Here is a 20,953-nt window from a genome sequence, read left to right as displayed (position 1 = left end):
CCCATGTTAATTTCCACTGGGGATGAAGAATATTGGTTTAATGTTATGTAGAGAAGGGTGAATAAGGCAGTGATATTGGACACAGGATAACGGATTTTTTTAATCACTATGTGGTTGCCATGCAACCACCAGACACTTCAAGAAGTTACTACACGTAAGAAATAGCCCAAATAGTCTCTGCCCCTGCCCCAATTCAGACGCGCACGCACACACATACACACACACACACACACACACGTGGGCGAAGAAAAAACATTCTGGGCTATATAATAAAGGTATTTCCCTTATTTCCAAACAGTGTTCTAAGGAAAGCTTCAGTCATGAGTTCACCCTTAACAAGATCAGTAACTATTATGCGTAGCTACTCCTTTAAGGATACCAATTTGCGCGTTTAGTATAGTTTGTCTCAAACGGGTACCTGTAAAAGACCCAGTTTAGGAATTCGGTGTCAATGATTGGCCGAACAGCGAAAGCAGTACTATGATTGGTCACGTTATCAGGCACACCGGAGCGGGATGAACGACACACTTCTGTCTTGTCAACTTTAGTTTGGTGTTGTTGTACCATATTATACAGCATTTCACAGTTTAATTCATGGGCGCCGTGTAAAGGAGTTCTATTTAAGACACTCTCTATGTCTTTTTAATCAATAAATCCAAATATTGTTTTGACTGAATGAGGTTTTGTAGCTTAGCAGGCTAACTTCCCATTGGAAATCACGACTAGTTTTTGCTAGCTTAGCTGGCAGCAGCGACAGCCAGAGAAGCCAGAGGCAAGGTAACGCAATAAAGTCAGAAGAAACTTGTATGTGTTCATGCATGTAGTTAAGCTAAAATAAGAAACATGCGTTTTGGGTTTTTTTTTCTTTTTGCTTCAGTCACATTAGCCTGAGTTTTTTTTCAATTCCTGAACGTGACTTTGCTTAATAAGTTATTAGCTGATGCTGTACCTAAGTTATTTCAGGGCTAGTCTTGAAGCGATTAAACGAATCAGTTTTAATCGCAAAGTACGGGTTTAATTAAAATAGTTATCTTCAGTTATACTAGTTATTCCTAAGAGACCCACACAGTCGCCTATTCTTAGTGTTTGTGAATATGCATGCATGAGAATTACTCACAAATGCTAATGATATGTTCCCCCCATGCAGCATGAACTGTCCCCCAACAAAGCGTCTCCGTGGCCTGAACAAGGATGTAGTGACAGCAGTGGCTTTTGATGACCCTTTTGGAGATGATGAAGAATTCACCCAGGAAGTCTTAGATGAAATCGATGATATCGCCTCGCAAGCCATCACGTCGGCTTCGGAAGGTGTAGAGCCAGGGACAGGATCCAAAACGACTCAGCCAGCCCGCGGGTCATCCTGGCCATCCTCCTTTGGGCAGAACAAACCTGTGAACAAAACCACATCTAATCATAGCAGAGAAAATGCATTTTCTTTAAACAGTAGCCACAGAGAGAATGCGGGGATACCAAGTAGAGAACCATTGGGTGAGTATTTATTTTGTATTTTTTTAATCTACACTATTATTAACATTATTTATGTAAAAATATGCCCTTAATTAAACACCAGAGCATTATGTGTGTAAATTAAAGGAAGACAGGTGGAAAGGTGAAGGTGGGTGATTTTAAATAACTCGTGTCAGTCATTCAAAACAATGAAGGTGCACAAGAGAGGTGAAGTAGAGAGTGCAGGAAAGGTGGAGTGAGCGGACATGAGTTTCAGATGTGATTTGTAACAGAAGGAACAGAACGGGAGTGAAATAGAAGGTTTACAAGATGGCAGGGTTTGGAAACCGATAAATAGACAGGAGATGCTAGAGGTGTCAGTGGAAGATGTTGAGGTTTTCATTGGGAGTGACAAAAATAGACAAGGTTGGAAATGAGTAAATCAGAGGTGCAGCTCAGGTGGAGTTGTTTGGAGACAAAGTTAGAGAGGCAAGGTTAACAAGGTTTGGATGTGTGCAGAGGAGGAAGTGTGGATATATTGGACAAAGGATGTTGAAGATGGGTCTTCCAGGCAGGGGAAATGAGAGAGACCACAGAGAAGTTTTGTGGATATAGTGAAGGAGGATGGGCAGAGGGCTGGTGTAAAAGAGGAGGATGCTAAAGATGGTTTGAGATGGAAGCAAGTTATCTGTTAGGGTAAACTCTAAAGGAAGCAGCAAAGAGGAGAAGAAGAATTATTAAACATTTAAATATGCTGTGGAATGTTAATTCCACCGGCAATTACAGTGGGGCAAAAAAGTATTTAGTCAGCCACCGATTGTGCAAGTTCCCCCACTTAAAATGATGACAGAGGTCAGTAATTTGCACCAGAGGTACACTTCAACTGTGAGAGACAGAATGTGGAAAAAAAAATCCATGAATTCACATGGTAGGATTTGTAAAGAATTTATTCGTAAATCAGGGAGGAAAATAAGTATTTGGTCACCTCAAACAAGGAAAATCTCTGGCTCTCACAGACCTGTAACGTCTTCTGTAAGAAGCTTTTCTGTCCCCCACTCGTTACCTGTATGAATGGCACCTGTTTGAACTCATCATCTGTATAAAAGACACCTGTCCACAGCCTCAAACAGTCAGACTCCAAACTCCGCCATGGCCAAGACCAAAGAGCTTTCGAAGGACACCAGGAAAAGTATTGTAGACCTGCACCAGACTGGGAAGAGTGAATCTACAATAGGCAAGCAGCTTGGTGTGAAAAAATCAACTGTGGGAGCAATCATCAGAAAATGGAAGACATACAAGACCACTGATAATCTCCCTCGATCTGGGGCTCCACGCAAGATCTCATCCCGTGGGGTCAAAATGATCATGAGAACGGTGAGCAAAGATCCCAGAACCACACGGGGGGACCTGGTGAATGACCTGCAGAGAGCTGGGATTAAAGTAACAAAGGTCACCATCAGTAACACACTACAACGGCAGGGAATCAAATCCCGCAGTGCCAGACGTGTTCCGCTGCTGAAGCCAGTGCATGTCCAGGCCCGTCTAAAGTTTGCCAGAGAGCACATGGATGATACAGCAGAGGATTGGGAGAATGTCATGTGGTCAGATGAAACCAAAGTAGAACTTTTTGGTATAAACTCAACTCGTCGTGTTTGGAGGAAGAAGAATACTGAGTTGCATCCCAAGAACACCATACCTACTGTGAAGCATGGGGGTGGAAACATCATGCTATGGGGCTGTTTTTCTGCCAAGGGGACAGGACGACTGATCCGTGTTAAGGACAGAATGAATGGGGCCATGTATCGTGAGATTTTGAGCCAAAACCTCCTTCCATCAGTGAGAACTTTGAAGATGAAACGAGGCTGGGTCTTCCAACATGACAATGATCCAAAACACACCGCCCGGGCAACAAAGGAGTGGCTCCGTAAGAAGCATTTGAAAGTCCTGGAGTGGCCTAGCCAGTCTCCAGACCTCAACCCCATAGAAAATCTGTGGCGGGAGTTGAAAGTCCGTGTTGCTCGGCGACAGCCCCAAAACATCACTGCTCTCGAGAAGATCTGCATGGAGGAATGGGCCAAAATACCAGCTACTGTGTGTGCAAACCTGGTAAAGACCTATAGTAAACGTTTGACCTCTGTTATTGACAACAAAGGTTATGTTACAAAGTATTGAGTTGTATTTTTGTTATTGACCAAATACTTATTTTCCACCCTGATTTACGAATAAATTCTTTACAAATCCTACCATGTGAATTCATGGATTTTTTTTTTCACATTCTGTCTCTCACAGTTGAAGTGTACCTCTGGTGCAAATTACTGACCTCTGTCATCATTTTAAGTGGGGGAACTTGCACAATCGGTGGCTGACTAAATACTTTTTTGCCCCACTGTACATTCCAGTATGCTTAATTCCTTTTCATCGTGTGCATTAATCATTGAATAGATTGATTTCTGTCTTTCTAGTCTACCATTGAAAATTGCAAGCAAGAAAAACTATTTATGTAGCTCTCTGAAAAAAAAAAGTAGCACTTTCATTGTAGAAGCAAAATGAGCTGCATAAAAAAGTCCATATTACAGTTTTGCAGCCACAAAACTATATGGAAAATGTAATTTGATACAATTTTGGTTAGTTCATAGATGGGCTTGAGCAGGTGAATAAATAAAATCTTTACAAATTGCACTCAACAACAAGGCAATAAAAAAAGCATTAGATGAAAAAAATAATAAGTTAAGCAAAACAAGTAGAAATAATAAATATAAATCATGGTAGCCTTGGAAATATGATAAAACTCCCAAAGTAAAAGTAGAGCAATAAGCAAAATGAAATTAATTGATAAGTACCTGGATTTCTGAAAGGCACTGCTAAACACATACTGATAATGGTGGCACACCATTATTAGGATTTTGTAGGTTATTGCAGTAGCATAAAGGTTATGTCTTCAGTAGTAGTAGTAGAAGACACCTGGAAAATAACCCAAGTGGTGGAGCTGGTTCATAGTTCATGAAGATGAAGATTTGCAGGATCTTTAAGAGCAAGTATTCAGATTTTAAAATCTGTTCTAAAATTACGTGGAAACCAGTGTAATAACCGTCCTACATGTGTTAAATGTCATATTTCATTCTTTTATCTAAAACTCAGGGAGCTGCCTTTAGGAATAGCTGAAGCAAATTCAATTATTTTTTGATATTCATGCAAGCAGCACATTAAAGTACCTTTTCAGTGTCTTCCTTCTAAAAAAAAAAACCCCTAACCTGTTGTAGTATTTCTTGAAATATCATAAAAACTAATTTAATATACGAGATGGAGACTGAATAAATCACTGTCAGTGTTCAAAAAAGAATTATGCTTATGTCTACACAGTTCCTGTGAGGGTAGTATTCTTTTTAACAACAGTTATTTAACACAATAAACCACATGCAATTTTATCTTCCCAGTCCAGAATTGAAAAGGTGTGAATTCCATCTCATCTGTTCCTGTTATTTTTTCTTTATCACGTTAAGAAAAGTGTTTTGGACCTTCATCTGGGACAGAATCTGCTCCTCTATGTAACCAAAAGCCAGTGGGCATTTGAAACGTGGGCACAGTTTATGGTGTTTTGTCCTTTCAGAGACAGGATTCACAAGTACAGTCGTGTGTATAGATAGACAAGATGATATAACAATAGATGACAAAATGTGATGTTTGTGAAGGAGTCAGGAGAACCATCAAAAACAGATGAATGGCTAAAAGTTGTAAATAAAACATTTGATATGGACCTGCTAATTAATCCAATCAAGAGCTCAAATTGAGTAAAATCATCGATCTTTGCTTGTAAACAGGAGGATAAGAAAACAAAATATCTTCTCATGTGTTTCCTTACATTTTGAAAAAGACCTTTGAAAAAATTAGTGTGTAGCTAATCGTTTGTATTTGAAAAGTTTTTGTAAAGTCCTTTAACATGCAAATGCAAAAATCATTATCAAAGTGTTAATACAGTCGATTTTTGTACTGAACACATTGATAAAGCTGTTGCTGTTCAGGTAACAGGCAGCAGCAGTTTGGGTCAGACAGAGAGGACTCCTACGGTCTCCTGGAGGCTCAGCATGCAGAGCTGAAGAGGAAGGTGAGGCTCTTTTAAAATGGAGACTGTCCAAAAGTACAACATCCAAAAGGTCCTGATTTCTTTTTTAAGAAAGTGGAGGCTGCAAATTTTCCTTCCTTCATTTTTTTCCTCTCACATAGCTTTAATATTTTGTGAAAATTATTATAGTATTTTAACTTTATAATGTCTATACTCCTTAACAAACCTGAGACTCTATGCCATTTCTAGTTTCTCTCCATAACATGGAAGTATACAATAAAGCCTTGGTTCAAATTTGGATATCTGTACTAGAACGTTAGATGTATGTATCTATTTTCATCAGTAGCAAATGTCTTACAAAGCAGGATTTCTGCATTTTTTTGTTTATTTAGATAAGTTATTGTGTTTTGTGTATGTTATTAGCTGAAGGAGGTGGAAGAGGAGATTGTGTTGAAGAGCGGGGAGATCCGGGTCTTGAGGGACTCTCTAAAAGCAGCTCAACAGGAGAAGGAGGCTCAGAGACAGAATCAGACCCTACTGGACACTCAGAGACAGAAAGAGTATAGTGAAAGGGAAAAGGAGCTTAACAGGAAGGTGAGGCACTAAAAACACATAAGCATAGAGCATATGGTGGTTATGATCCTTTGGAATAATGTGACACTGGCATGTTTTCTGTGCACAGGTTCAGTCTCTGCAGTCTGAACTGCAGTTTAAAGAAGCAGAGATCAATGAGATGAAGACCAAACTGCACACTTCAGACAAAAACAAAACAGCCTCTCCGCTGCCTAGGAACAGGTCAGCCATCCTCAACATTATCAGCAGAGCTGATAATCAAATACTTTGTTACTTAGGGGTTTAGATTGTCTTAACATTTTTAATCTTTTACTGTTTTATTTTTGTAAACATTTTGCAAAATTCTGTTTATTGCTGTCAGCTTTCTGCTTTTACTATTTTTAAAGGGAGAGTTTAACATGAATAAATATGCCTTAGAATAATCCTTTACTTGTCCCACAAGGGGAAATCTAGTTGTAACAGCAGCAGAATAAAAGCACATATACAAACAGGACAGAACAGAACAGAAACACACACACACACACACACACACACACACATAGTGTGTATGTAATGTGCAAGTTGTAACAGTAGTAGTTATGTTGATTAGTGCAAATTACAGCGCTGATGTAAACATCTATGTTTGTTGGGAGCAGTTTTGGTTGTACAGTCTGACAGCTGCAGGGAGAAAGGACCTGCAGAAACACTCCTTCACGCATCTAGGATTCAGCAGTCTGTCACTGAAGGAGCTCTACAGTTCAGCAACATTTACATGCATGGGGTGGGAGACTCTGTCCATCAGAGATGTTATTTTGGCCAGAGTCGTTCTGTCTCCCACCACCTGCACTGGGTCCAGGGTGCTTCCTAGAACAGATTTAAGCCTTGCTGAACCAGGAATGTCATCCTCAGCTTTTAACTCATAGGGATTACTTATACATACTCAGACTTCATTATTTACAACTTTGACTACAAAAAACGGGAAGCTGCCGTTGTAAGAATGTATACTGTATATGACAGGAAAACTGGAAAACGTGATAGATAATAGCTTTGAATGTTTTAATGCCACATTTTATCATGTAGAGTCCAGATAACTGAGTCAATTCCACTCTTCAGTCAAGTTCTAATACAGCCAGAAGAGTTAGAGGTCACAATTATTACTGGGTTGTTGTTGTTTTTTTTCTTTCTCCCCACAGTCCTAAAATCCTGAATCATGGAAGCAGCAGCTCATCCTCTCCAATAGGAAATGGTTTCATCACCAAGGAGATGTTTGGAGCCCAGGTATCATCCAGAGTGACACCAGTGAAGGCACGGAGAGATGGTGGGTTGTATGACAACGCTGATGTCATGAAAAATATAGGGGCAGTAGTAGGAGCAATATATTTACAAAGACAAAAATTATCTGCTCGTGGTTAAACTCTGCCTGTCTATATCTATGTATATGTTGCAGCAGAGAGAGGAGCATCCAGCAGCAAATCTAGTGATGTGTCTCGACCAGACCCCTTCCTGTCTGTCAGACCGTCTCATCTGCAGCACAGAGGTCAGTCCCCCCGCAGTGTGCCTTCAAAGGGTTCCTGAAAGATTTCATATTTTAAAGCTACCAGGAAATTTTAGGATTTTTAGAGATTTTACTGAACAGCTGAAAGAAATATTAAACCTTCCTGACCTTACACAGTTGAGTTGTTTGTAGCTAGTTCTGTTTCCCACACACAGTCTGTCAGAAAATAGCCTGTACACCCTTATGCTACAGTCAGGCTACACAATGTCTGCCTGATTGTGATCCAGCTCATGTATGTATCAGAATTTGAAATAGGTTACATGTAGGTTGTTTTATTTCATAAAGCATGACATAATACACAAAAGTGACTCTGCATCTGGGACCTCATTACCATGCGATTTTTCTTGTACTGTGGAAGGTATAAATTTCTGTACCCTCCTAACGGTTCCTTCATTTCTGTGAGGTTCACCATCATCTATGCAGCATTCTGCCAGCTATTTGTTTTCTGATGCTCACTTGATGTAGGGTCATCAGAATATACACGGAATGGGTCAGAAACAGTAACAGCTTCAATAAATGTTCCACCACATATGCAGACTGTTATCAGCTGCCGTCAACTATCAGAATCTGTAAAGGAACCGATGTAAACGTTTATTGGTATATGTTCAGTTATATTTTCTTTTATCTATATTGCGCCAAATCACAACAAGGGTTGCCTCAAGGTGCTTTACCTTACAATAATACAAAGATAAGAGAAAACCCCAACAATCACATGAGTGAGTATTAATCTGATTAAAATCTGTGTCTGTTATTCTGTGTCATCCTCCAACCAGGTGGCATCCTGCTGGGGCTATTGCTGCAGCAGCCTCTTTCTCCCAGTAGCCTCGGGCTCTCTCATTTGCTGAGTATGAGTCTGACTGACATTCACCTGACATCCAGGTAAACACCTTGCACTTTAATCTTGACAGCCTGAGCAGTAACATGTAGTGTAATATGTATAAAGCAGTGCTGTAATAGTTACTGGCAAAGTAGAAAGAAAGGTTTAACATTTGTGATGATAGAATAAATTTTATGTAATAACAGCTTAAATGAAGTATATCAATAAATTAATTTATCCAACTTTAGGAACAAACATATTGTGGGTTTCTTTTGTTGTTGATGTTGTTGTTTGTTGAAACTGACTTCAACAAGCTACCAGACTTCAAATTTGGATAATCAGTCATCACATGCTGTTGCCAAGTCCTCAAAAACAGAACTTTTTCATACAATATACAAAACTTTATAGCATTGACTTTACCCTAATAGTGTTTCAAAAACAGCCGTAGCATTGATTGTATCACTAGTCATACTTCTCAAACCTAAATGAAGTTGTAAGACTAACTGATGTGCTGATGTTGTGTGTTGTTTATGTGTTCAGTCGGCCGTCAGCAGGTTTTCTGCTCAACTCTGATGCTGCAGCTGGTGTCAGTGGAGCTGGAGCTCCCAGAGCTGCTCTTAATCCTGTCCAGAGTCTGGCTGTAACTGGACTCAACATGCTGAGTCAGAGCCAACCGGCATCTGCAGCCAGCAGCAAAAACAGGTAGGATGACTGACCCTGATGCCGTTCAGTTGAAACAATAAAAAGTCTCTCTTTGCAAAGTGCAGAAGAACAGCATACACTTTCTGATCTATAGACAGCAGAGTCCTCTTGTGGATAAACAGTGTAAAAGCAGATTAAGTGGTCTAATGTAATATGCTGAAAATTCTCCCCATATCGTACATGAATTCTGTCCTTGGCTCTGAAGGATCTCTGTATATAGATTACTTTGATATTTTTTTGAGCACATCAAAAGAGTGTTTCATTTGTTTTAAATCAAATTTGATAGGTTTTTTTCAAGATATGTGGTGAAATACCTGATACTTTTATTCATTATTGCTTTAAAATATTTTATGGAATCTATATAAAATGCAGAATCAGTAAATGGCAGCTTCCAAAGTCAGTGAGTTGAGGCATATCACTTCTGCAGTGTAATTGTCCATTTACATTGCTAACCTTTTAACTTCTCGGTGTAAAAATACATTTTTATTAACTACTAACAATTTTTTAAAAGCAATAAAAGCTACATAGAGTTGTAGGCCAGCTAAATATTTAGCATTTTAGTCCTGGTGGTTATGTTAACTTATTTTGTCATTGGTGAGAAACTTTGTGGGCATTGCTACAAGGGCCATATATTTATATGGAGTGTTATGTTGTTTTTATAATTGGTTTTAAAGCACCAGTATAATAATAAAAAAAAAATCATTTTCACAGAAGTGGAGTTTGCATGTTTTCCCCGTGTTTGCGTGGTTTCTCCCTGGGTACTCCGGCTTCCTGCCACAGTCCGAAGACTTGCACTTAGTGTGGTTGGGTTAATTGGTGATTCTAAATTGCCCATAGGTGTAAATGTGAGTGTGAATGGTTGTCTGTCTCTATGTGTTAGCCCTGCGATAGACAGGTGATCTGATCAGGGTGTACCCCACCACTCGCCCTGTGACAGCTGGGATAGACTCCAGCCCCCCTCATAAAGATAAGTGGAAGAGGATGGCTGGAATAAATTTTCCTAACTTTCCAGTCTGAAACAGATGACTGGAAAGAAAATTTTATCATTAAACCTGATTAATTTCTGGCTTTGTTCTTCCTGCATGTACTCTCCTCTTTAACACAGAATTATGGAGACAAACTCTTTAAAAACAACGGCAGCTAAAGGAGTGAAAACAGCATGACAGCTACTGCCTTGCTGATAGACATATCAGTCATTAGATGGCTATTGAGAAAGGCGAATACAGGGCAGATTCATTTTTTAAGGATGAATGGTTTAAGTCAGAACGAGAAAAATATCTTCATGGAAAATAACCCACTGGTTGTAGGTTAAACGATTTGGATAGAAAAATCTAAAAAAATAAAATAAAAATTGTGTATGTAAATAGGTCGTGTCCTGGAGGTGTCCTCCTCCTCTCTCTGTTGGACCTTCACCTGTCTCAGCTATGCCAGTCTCTGGACTCGCTCCGCTCCTCCTCCGCTAGCAGCAGTGGTTTAGACTCTTCAGCTGCCAATACACTTCCAGCAGGCCGCACTGCTGCAGCTTCTGCTGGGCTGCGAAGACTGGAGGAGGCTCGTTTATGTGGGTTTAAAGTGGAGGACATTGGCCTAGCTGCTCTGAGGCTCCTTTGTCTCCTGCTTGTCCACAGTGATGAGGTGATGACACAAGAACAACAGTATAGTAACAATGTGTAATGGTGGCTCAAATATACAAATTGCAAACTGCATGGTGAATGTCGGGAGTTCCATATTGTTTTTCACAATAGTAGCGTTGCATGGTTCAGATTTCTAAATACTCTTTATTAGTCTAAAACAGCCTTGGCTTCATTGGATATTTTTTTGGTTGAAAAATTAATCTGAGTTTAGCACTCACTAATTAACAGCTTATTAATTAGTTACCATTAGGTACCCTGCCTTTTGCCCTTTGGCAATGGCATGGATAATTAGTGATCTTGTTATTGGCCTTATTGACATCATACTCAAATCAGTTCAGTTTTATTTATATAGCGCCAAATCGCAACAACAGTTGCCTCGAGGCACTTTATATTGTAAGGTAAATACCCTACAATAATATAAAGAAAACATCTGTATTATTTTACATGAATCCAACAATATGAGAAAAAAAGAGTAGAAAAAAGCTCCAGAACCTGAGTATTTAGAGCTGTCTGAAGCCTGAACTTTGGGGTCACAGGGGTTACATCTACATACGCTGACATTTTAATTTGAAACTTTGTCCTTGTTTAATATGAGCATGAACTAGATGCATTATTGTGACATTATGTGCATAACAGAACAATACCAGAAAAATAATAAAGTTTCAGACGACTGCTGCAATATTTTTCAGACTTTAAAAAAAACATAGCACACCTTTATCAGTAAAGTGTTATCCAAATGAATTGTAATGCTGTTCAGTTGTGCAGTAATGACATTTTACGTGGTCCTCAGGTGGTGGAGGCTGTGTTGTCAAAGGAGAGTCAGAGCAGAGCCATCGACCGTAAGGTACTGAGGGAATTACTATTCACTTTGTTGTGCTATATTAAACATTATTAACTTTCCCTCATTGTCTTGACCAGAACAGAGAATAAGATTTATATGATGTAATTTCATCTTCGCTCTTGTTTTAGGCGGATGGAGTGGACCTCTGCTCTCAGAACACTTTGTTACAGTCACTGCTGCGGTTGTGTGATCCGTGGCCCGGTGGAAGCAGCCCACAGATTGAGGCGATTTCCCTCAATGCCATGAAGACTCTGTGTGTCTTAATTGAGAGAACGCCAGACAAACATGTTGACAGGTACACAAAATTTTTAATTGAAATCTGATGGTTAAGAGATCTTATTCTGTGGCAACACATTTGTTTAGTATAGTTTAGCAATATGGAAACCAAAAGACTTTGTGAATAAGAATGTAAGCAATTCATTAAATAATATAATATTAAAAAGTAATGTGGAAGTGAAACTTCGCCTGTTACTTACTTGGTATAGACATGCGCAGATCCCATGATGGTTGCTTTTGTGTTTTAGAGGACTTCTTCATGATTTTGAAGAAAACATAAAGAGAAAAAGAAACAAAGAAAAAACTATGTTTATGTTTCTCAAGTTTGTCAGTACTGCAAAGAAGAGAGAAAGTGACCAGAAACTCCATTTTAATGCTTGATAATGCTTGATAATGCTTCTATATATTGTGCAAAGTCTGCAGGATTATACATACACATGAATATGATACAGCTGCAGTTGCGTGGAATACTGCTGCAGGCAGAGGAGTGATGAGTGATAGGGTTGTTTGAATTTCCACTAGCTCACAGTACTTGCGTAACATCTTAGTGTAAACTACCTGCGGTGATTCATGGTCAATGCGGTCATCTTACTAAAAGTAGAAATGTGATGAAATGTAAATATAAACTTCATTACCATCAGTTGTAGACGTTTCTGGAAAATGGTGAAACTCATCCCACAGTTATTCTGCACAGGGGCCAGCTTTTAAACTGGAAAACTCCAGATGGTGTCAGGAATTTCATTTTCCTTTTATCATTTCATACCAAGTCTGAAATCACAACAACTCATTCAAGACCTGGATGAAGGTGCTGGAAAGTAATGATGATAATTATTCAGCATAAATCATTAAATGCATTTCTTAACAACATGACTCCTGACAGTTTCAACAATGTGAATTTTACTGGTAATATCAGTTTTTCATTGTGATATTAACTTCAAAAATCCTGTCTGTGAAACATCCAAACCAACAGGGGTCCAAGAGTCCAAAATTATAGTTTAATCAAAAAGAGATTCAGAGCTGCAATTTCTAGTTTGTGTTTGTTTTCTATAGTTTATTCATTTTATATGAAAGATGCTTATGATGAATTTCTTCATTTTTAGATGTGCGTAACCATGTTCAAGATTTTTATATAGGCCTCAATATGTGTAAACCTAGAAATGTATGAATCTCTGTTAGTCATGTGTGCATCATTCCTCCCTCTCACAGGTTAGAGTGTGTGATGCCGGTGGTGTGTACGTGTGTGTCAGTGGACAGCCGGTTCCAGACAGTTTCACAGTGTGTGTCCATCCTCACATCGATGTCTGACCATGAAGCACTGGCGAAGAAGCTATGCTCTCAGCATGGTGAGGCTGCCCCCTCTGCAGCACTTTACCTTGTCTGAAGTTTAATATCATTTATATGCTCGACCAAAGTCCTACAAGAAGCAAGTCTCAGAACTATTTATTTATATCTAATTGAATCCTTCCATAGATTTCAGTGCCATGTTTCCACCTCTTATGTTTCTGATGATGACATTTATTGTGTGCTGTTATGCTTTTATGTATCTTTATTTCAGCTCAAAAAATCACAAAGTTATTGAAGTTTCTGTGTGAAGCAGAATAAATCAATTGCAGTTTTTATTCTTTTTCTTTTAGATCCCTGTGTTTTCTTGAAGTTTTTTCAGTTCATCAGGACAAGACCAGACAACCACACAGCGCACACAAACTGGATTCAGCTAGACCTTCAGGTAGTGCACACACACTGTAAAGGTGTACTGACTTGTACAGTATTCTGTTTAATGTGTGTCAGCTGCATCTGAAGCCAGGATTTGTGTGTGCTCTGAATATCCAAACTGGGAAGAAGAAAAATCCTTTTTGTGTTAGTCTGGGTTCCTCTATCTCCCTCCAACAACTCTGTGGCTTTGTAGTCTAAACTCTCTGAATCAGATATATATATATATATATATATATATATTTATTTATATATATATATATTTATATATTTAAACTATAAGTGGTAGCCATGCTTTGATCCACATGTTTAGACAGGATCTTGTCTAAGAATGCTAATGTTATGAAAAGTTACACAAGTAGTTGTGTTAAGGATCTTAACCTTCACATATTTTCTTTACTTTTTTATAACAGTCCTAGAAAATGTAACAAATGTGAGTCTCCTGTTCAGAGAAATGTGGAAAATATTTTAGATATTCAGTTGCTTCCTTCAGCTAAGAACAAACTGTAAGATGTCTGTAGTTGTTGGCAGCTGAAATGATGATCAGGCCAGATGAAGTTAGAATGGGAGGATGAGAATATACAGGCCACGCGAAGCCCTGAAGTTTAAAATACACCCTGAGTCATACTTCTTAATCTTAAAAAAGGCCATCAAAATGTATATGAAAAAATATCGGTCACTAATTATTTCATGGTTTATTTGAAATTTAGTGTTTAAACCCTAAGGATGCATTTATTTAAAAAAAACCAAAAAAAAAAAAAAACCACCAATGTGCTCATCCTCTTTGTTCTCTATGACTGTTTATCCTCTTTGCATCGTGTTTCTTTCTTTTGCACTTTACATTTGCACAATACATTTCTCCCAAAGTGCTTTGTTGATTTTATTAATGTTTGATTTAATTAATATTACTAATTATCAATTGCATTGATTTAAACAATCTTTTCCCTCTTCTAGTTGTTAACTTTAAGCAATGCATTTAATACACTGCTTAATCGTTCTGGGAATGCTGTTATTGTGAACACATGAACTGCTTTTATTTGAGAATTTACGATATGTCTGCGTTAATAATCAGTGGGGTTTTTTGTGTGTGTCAGGTGGTTCGTTTGTTGAGCAGACTGATGACTCAGAGATCAGAGAGCTGGGCTACCAACCAGCGGAGCAGCTGTCAGTGTTATACTGAGGTAACTGTGTGAAACAATGTTGTGTCCCTGTGAAGAGTGACGAGTGTTGCATCTTTATGCATTTGTGTTTGATTCCTTCACAGCTGGTTCAGACAGCAGTGATTGTTTTCCATCGTCAGTGGTTAGATCTGCGTGGTTCTCAGGAGCAAACAGACCCAACAGGTTGGTCATATTTCAGGTTGAAAGCATGAAATGTCAGTAACACAATGGTCTGAAAGATTACTATAGTTAAAAACTATTATAAAATAATTAACTTAATAATTAACTAAATTAATTAACAGAAGTAAACTAGACCTTGGAAATTTTTAAAACTAAGGATAGCAGGTTTGGAACTTGGAAAAATAAATAAAATAAAAATATAACGGAATTATCCTTAGTTTTTGATAAAATGTTGTTACAACTTGGCTGATGAGCCATTGATGGATGAAGTTCTGGATGTCTATAACAATCTGAGTCAACTTGCTTTGGAAAGGTTTTTATCGTAATACTTGCATTTATTTTGAAATCTTGCCTCTGATCTACTTACCATAATAATAAAAAAGACTAAAACAAACACTGAAACTAATAAAAAACTAAAACTAAACATTTCAAACAATAAAAATAAAACTGAAATAAGAAAATACACTCTTTAAATGAACTGTCATTTAATGGTCGGGCATTGTACAGCTACAAGCATTTCACCCCCATGTCATACGGTGTATGGTTGTGTGTGTGTGACAAATAAAATTTGAATTTGAATTTAAAACTAAACTGAATCTAGTGAAAATCAAAATGACAATAACAATACAAACCCAATAATAAATACAAAACTATAATAATTCTGACAGTCTGTCTCTAAAAACACGGTTTCTTTGCATTGCTTCTTGTTCCAGGGTTTGCCTCACCTCTGCAGCCATGCTGTAGCTCCTCTTTGCCATGGTGGCACAACTCAGCGGCATCTCTGCTCAGAGAGTGTGTGCTGCTGTTGCATTGGTTGCTTCTGCATCATGGCAGCTTCTCCGAGAGCTGCAGGCCGCTGCTGCACATGTACGACCAGGTGATCCCTGCTGTACGAGACACGCTGAGGAAGATCCCGGATCTGACCGAGAGCGAGGGTATGGACGCACAGAAACATGCACGCTGAATCTAAGCCTTGAATTAATCTTTTAAACTATTTAGGAAGATTTAATGTGATGTTTAAGTTCCACTATAACTGTTTACACCTGAATACACCAACTCAAACATAGCTGAATTTTGTATGAAGAGCTTTGGCTTTCCTTTCTCTTACCCGCTAAGAGCATGATGAGTTTTTCCTCACACACCCCCTCCTGGATATGACTAATTACCACCTCGAATCTTACATGTATCACGCAGATAATTTTAGCTGTTAGATAACAACATGTCTGTCTTCAGTTGTGTGATGAGGCATCTCTGGTAGTACGTGTTGTCAAACCATTTTTATACTAGAATTCCACCTGATGATCTGTGATTATGCTGGTATTAAACTTGAGGTTTGGGGTGCTTCTGGATTTCACCTGGTAGAGCATGTGCTCCATAAATTTAACTCTAAAATCCTTAGTGCAGCACTCCTATATTCAACTGCCCCCGCACTATTCACTGCATGTCATTCCGCCTCTCTCTCCCACCTTCCGTTATTCCTGTATTATATCAGAAAAGCCAGAAATAAAACTTAAGGAAAGAAACAGCACCTTCTGTCCAGCAACATTTTCCACCTCCCATTGCTGCAGCTGCTGGGTGCTCACAGGTCACATCATATATTTATAACCTCCCGTAAGTTGTGGGTCTTCCCTGGGGTCTCCTCAAAGCTAAACGTGCCCAGATAACATCCAAAGGCAGTTTCTGGGGGGGCATCCTGATGAGATCTCCGAACCTAAACAGCTTTTTATTTGTTCATCAGTATTTAAATCTAGCTGTATGTACCAGGATCACTGGATATTTAAATGTAACTTTAGTATTGCTGTAGTGCAAAACGAAAAGAAAGAAAAGAAAACAAATACTCATCAGCCCAACATGACAGGATGGCTTTCTGTTTTTTTTTTCTCCATATTTAATGCATGATGCAGCTTTATAGGTCTGCTTCTCTTTGAGTGATCTAAACTAATTCTCTTTGTTGTCTGTCTTCCACGTCAGAGCTACTTAGTGTGCATTGCTCATAATAAAACATAATCATGTCTGAATGTCATTGATATTATCAATTTGACCATTTTAGTATGACTGCTAGCTACATCATCCAGTATTTACACCTTACTAGAGATGGACCGATCCAATATTACGTATCGGTCCGATACTGATGTAGATTACTGGATCGGATATCGGAGAGAAATAAAAAATGTAATCCGATCCATTAAATATCAAAAAAAGCACCTCACAAAACTTGCGACACGGCGTAACTCTCCTCATAACAGTAGCGCAGTGTGCTCACGTGATAGAGCGGCTGTGTGTATTTGTAGCCTCACTACCAAACCAGCATTTCATCTCCGAGGAAGTTATCCCAGAGAGAAGTAAAGCAAGTGTGTAAGTTCATCTCTGAATGTTTGTAAAGCATTCCAGCGTTAAGCTTAACAACCGATATATGGAGCGACTGCCTCTTCTCTCCGTCTCCTGCTGCTACTTCAATCATGAAACTGATCAGTGATCAGCTGATCGGCTTTTCTGTCGCGAGTCCGTCTCTCTTGCTTGTTTATCTCCCACTTTGCACCAGAAAGAGGAAACCAGCGGCTGAATAACAGCAGCACGTTTAAGCTTGATAATCTGTTGTTAGAATTTATTTAATATTACTTTCTAGACCAGGATCCTTTTCTACGCAGCTGACGGCTGGTAACTGTGCAGGGGTGGATCTAGCAAAGTTTAGCCAGGGGGGCCGATAGGGCATGAACAGGGAGAAGGGGGCACAAAGACATACTTTTCTTTCTTATTCTCATTTAAAATGTCTAGCTTTTATTAAATTATTATCTGAATCTTACACCCAAAGTTTTAATCTGATGTAAAATGAATAGAAGTCCATTACTGTATATAGTAACTATTAAGTCTAATATACCCTAGTAAGCTATAGTACTTTTTCCTTTGGGAAGATACCATCTGTGCAGTCTGCAATTCTGTTGAAGAAAGATGTTGAATCTATTTAATTATTCTTGAAAAATAATTGATTTCTGGGCATTTTTTTCCACACTGCATCAAATTAAAGTTGATTACGTCGATTAAGCATCATGAGGTGGGGGGTGGTTCCCTTTTTTTTTTTTTTTTTTTTTTTTTTTTTTTTTTGCTGGGAGTTTTAGAGCCCTATTAGTTAGGTTGCTTACTCTTTAAAATACTAGAATAGGGAGGATGGAGTAGGTTTAAGTTTATTAGATTGATGGGTTTTGCTGAACTATGAAATATTTTGGGTGCAGTGCATTTTTTGCATACAGGTATAACAGGAATAGCTTTAGTGGATTTTTTTGGGGTTTTTTAACTTGAGTATGAACTTATACAAAAAGCAGCAAGATATTAAAAAAACAGTTTTATTGATTAAAAAACACCCTATATCGGATTCATATCGGTATCGGCCGATATCCAAATTTATGATATTGGTGTCGGACATAAAAAAGTGGTATCGTGCCATCTCTACACCTTACCCGATTGCTCTTGTGTTCTCATACGTTAAAACTGTCACATTTTTTTTGCCATCTTTCACATCTTGTAGAGTTGGCATTGGACGAGATCTGCCGCTCAGAGGGGGATGAAGCTGATGACATGGACACTGACGCCGGCTCCTAAATGGCTGCTCCCACTGACCTCTTGATTTAGTGACGCATGCGGGACAGTTTACTGACTGCTGATGCAATGTGTTTTAGACTGGAACAAGGACAGAGCAGCCTGTGGTTCTTATCAGACTTCTAAGTGAAGTGAAGGTTTCACAGAAATGGAATAGAGGTGAGTCAGAGGTCTGACTGAAGTAATGAACACAGAGTGTTTACTCTGCTTTCAGGTGGGATTTCATAATAAAACATGAAGGTGAGGGGGGGAAAATCTCCTGTCAGTATTTATGTTTACTTGTAATCTTTCTTTTCTTTCTCTTCTCCTACTTTCTTTGTTAAAGTCAAGGCTACTCTTTTATTTCTCTGTGCTTTCAACTAATATGTAGCTGGGTATCACCCCACAACTATCAAATATCAGTACAACTACTGATATTTAAAAAAAAAAAAAAGGGTGGAATTTCTTAACTGCTGTATAATTTATAATACTATGAAACAGTTCCAGTTATACTCAGACTACTCTTACTGCAACTCTCCAGTTCTTTATTACTGGATGATTAGCAGATGATACTCTGCACCACTTTTGGAAATTTCATCAGTTTTTCCCAAAACCCTCTCTGAATATGGAGCTACCCTAAACTTTGCACTTGCACAGACAGGTCAACAGTCTCTCTTTCTAGCACCTCTAAGGGTCATTCACTTGTTTGCAGTTATATACAAACATGTATTATTTTTATCATTATGTTTAAAAATTAAGGGTGTAAAATTGCAAGCCAATGATACCAAAATGCTGGTACAGGTACACTTCAGACTTGAAAAAATGTTGTCTTAAGATAATACGGGGATTGTGTGTGTACATGTAAAAGAGACCATATGCAGGCTCAGAACACGTCAAGTTTATTTAATTAAAATTCAACAAAAAAAACTTTGACACCAAAACATTTTTCAAAACCTTTATTTTTTTTTCTCGTCATCTGTAAGTTGGACCAGAATCATACAGCATACCAGGAAGCAGCTTATTGTCTGAGTTGAGGTTTGTTTCTAATTATTATCATCCTCAATAGACACACAAGACCAGTAAGTGATGATTAATCGTATTCCATTATCTCAAGATCATCACTTCATTATTTTCTTAATGAGTCAACAAATGTTGCTTCTCCTTTATCCTGTTATTCCCAAATTAAATTGCTCAGTGACATTGTGAGAGAATAAGATGTGTCCCAGAATAAACAGTTGTTATTCATTCACAAATAAATGTCAAACATGAGAAAACAGTTTATAAGTTTGTATCAAAATATAAATAATTTGTGGAGATTATTATGAGATACAGGATTTTTTTTATAAGTCCACAAAAAACAATTATATTAAATTACCCAATGAAATTTTGATTTTAAGGTCTGCTAAGATCTGAAAAATATTTTATCAACCATGGCTGCTCTCTGCTTGTGTAAAAATGGATGAGAACACTGATAGCTGAAGCTGTATTCCTTTTCAATGCCATTTTTTATATTAAAAACAATTACCGTATAATCTGGTTCCTAATGTTTTTCAGAAAGATGTGTTTGATCTTTCTCACAATCACAGAAGGAAATCAGCATTGTAAACACTGAAACAAAAAAGCTATGTCCCATTTTAAGCTCCACCTCCTTTTGAGTCCACAGTTTTAAATATAAAGGTGCGTTCAGGGCAATTCTCAACACACTCAAGTACATTTTTTTGCCCTTAAAGGGGACCTATTATGCCTTATTGTTATATATAAAAATATAATGCTAAACCTTTAACATTTTAAATAACAAGGTCAACATATGTATACATAACCTTCCTTTAAACACTATTTTAGCAATTTATTGCAGTACTTGGCTCTATGTGATGTCAGTGAGGTATGCCTAATATACAGCTTTGATAGCACTGAGCACAGAAGCCACACCCATCTGCTGTTCAAACCTTCAGTTTATGAGGGGCAGTCTAGTAGATGACAGTTGCTTAATCATATTGCTCAAGTACATGTTAGTTGGGCAGATTGGGATGTAGGATATTCTCCACTGCACTTGTTGAGGATGTGCACCTGAACACACCATTAGTTCTCATTTGTGTCTGTTACTGCTGGAACAAGTGACTGCTGGGAGTCCACTGTAAGGAAAATTTGAGAAAGAAAACCACCTTTGGAGGCCCTGCCACCTAAAAGAGGCCGGGCTTGAACTGAGACACAGGTAGAGAAAGAAGGCACATAAGGGTCAAGTAATCCAGGATTAGACTGTCTCTGTAGTGCGGCTGTGCTTTTAATGTGTCTATATCTGTGAAGACCTCTTTGGAGTTTTGAGTGTGAGGACGGAGCCACACATCCCGAAGACGCTGTTTTTATAGTCCAGATTAGGTTTTACACCTGAAGTGTGAATCAGGTTTAGGCTGCAGGGATTCAGTATAGCAGTTCAGGTCCTCACAAGG

At 38.3% G+C, this 20,953-nt stretch overlaps 1 protein-coding gene across 2 annotated transcripts; it reads left to right on the top strand.

The window, feature by feature from the left end:
- Positions 1 to 471: 471 nt before the first annotated feature.
- atrip (ATR interacting protein) lies at positions 472 to 20,935 on the top strand. 2 transcript variants are annotated; one of them, XM_080890390.1, is made up of 18 exons: positions 472 to 777; positions 1,148 to 1,488; positions 5,466 to 5,548; positions 5,930 to 6,100; positions 6,189 to 6,301; positions 7,252 to 7,376; positions 7,509 to 7,595; positions 8,387 to 8,492; positions 8,971 to 9,132; positions 10,500 to 10,767; positions 11,557 to 11,610; positions 11,736 to 11,902; positions 13,090 to 13,226; positions 13,518 to 13,609; positions 14,688 to 14,774; positions 14,858 to 14,936; positions 15,647 to 15,868; positions 18,457 to 20,935. In XM_080890390.1, the coding sequence occupies exons 2-18, from the start codon at positions 1,149 to 1,151 to the stop codon at positions 18,528 to 18,530; spliced, it is 2,367 nt and encodes a 788-aa protein (XP_080746516.1). In that variant the 5' UTR covers positions 472 to 777; position 1,148; the 3' UTR covers positions 18,531 to 20,935. The 2 variants fall into 2 exon arrangements, with proteins under 2 accessions (XP_080746516.1, XP_080746515.1); XM_080890389.1 differs by having other exon boundaries at positions 7,506 to 7,595; positions 18,457 to 20,933.
- The last annotated feature ends 18 nt before the right edge of the window (positions 20,936 to 20,953 follow it).

Source organism: Rhamphochromis sp. 'chilingali' (genome assembly GCF_963969265.1).
Source record: "Rhamphochromis sp. 'chilingali' genome assembly, chromosome: 9".
NCBI classification, from domain to species: domain Eukaryota; kingdom Metazoa; phylum Chordata; class Actinopteri; order Cichliformes; family Cichlidae; genus Rhamphochromis; species Rhamphochromis sp. 'chilingali'.
This window is presented reverse-complemented; position numbering and strand designations above follow the sequence as displayed.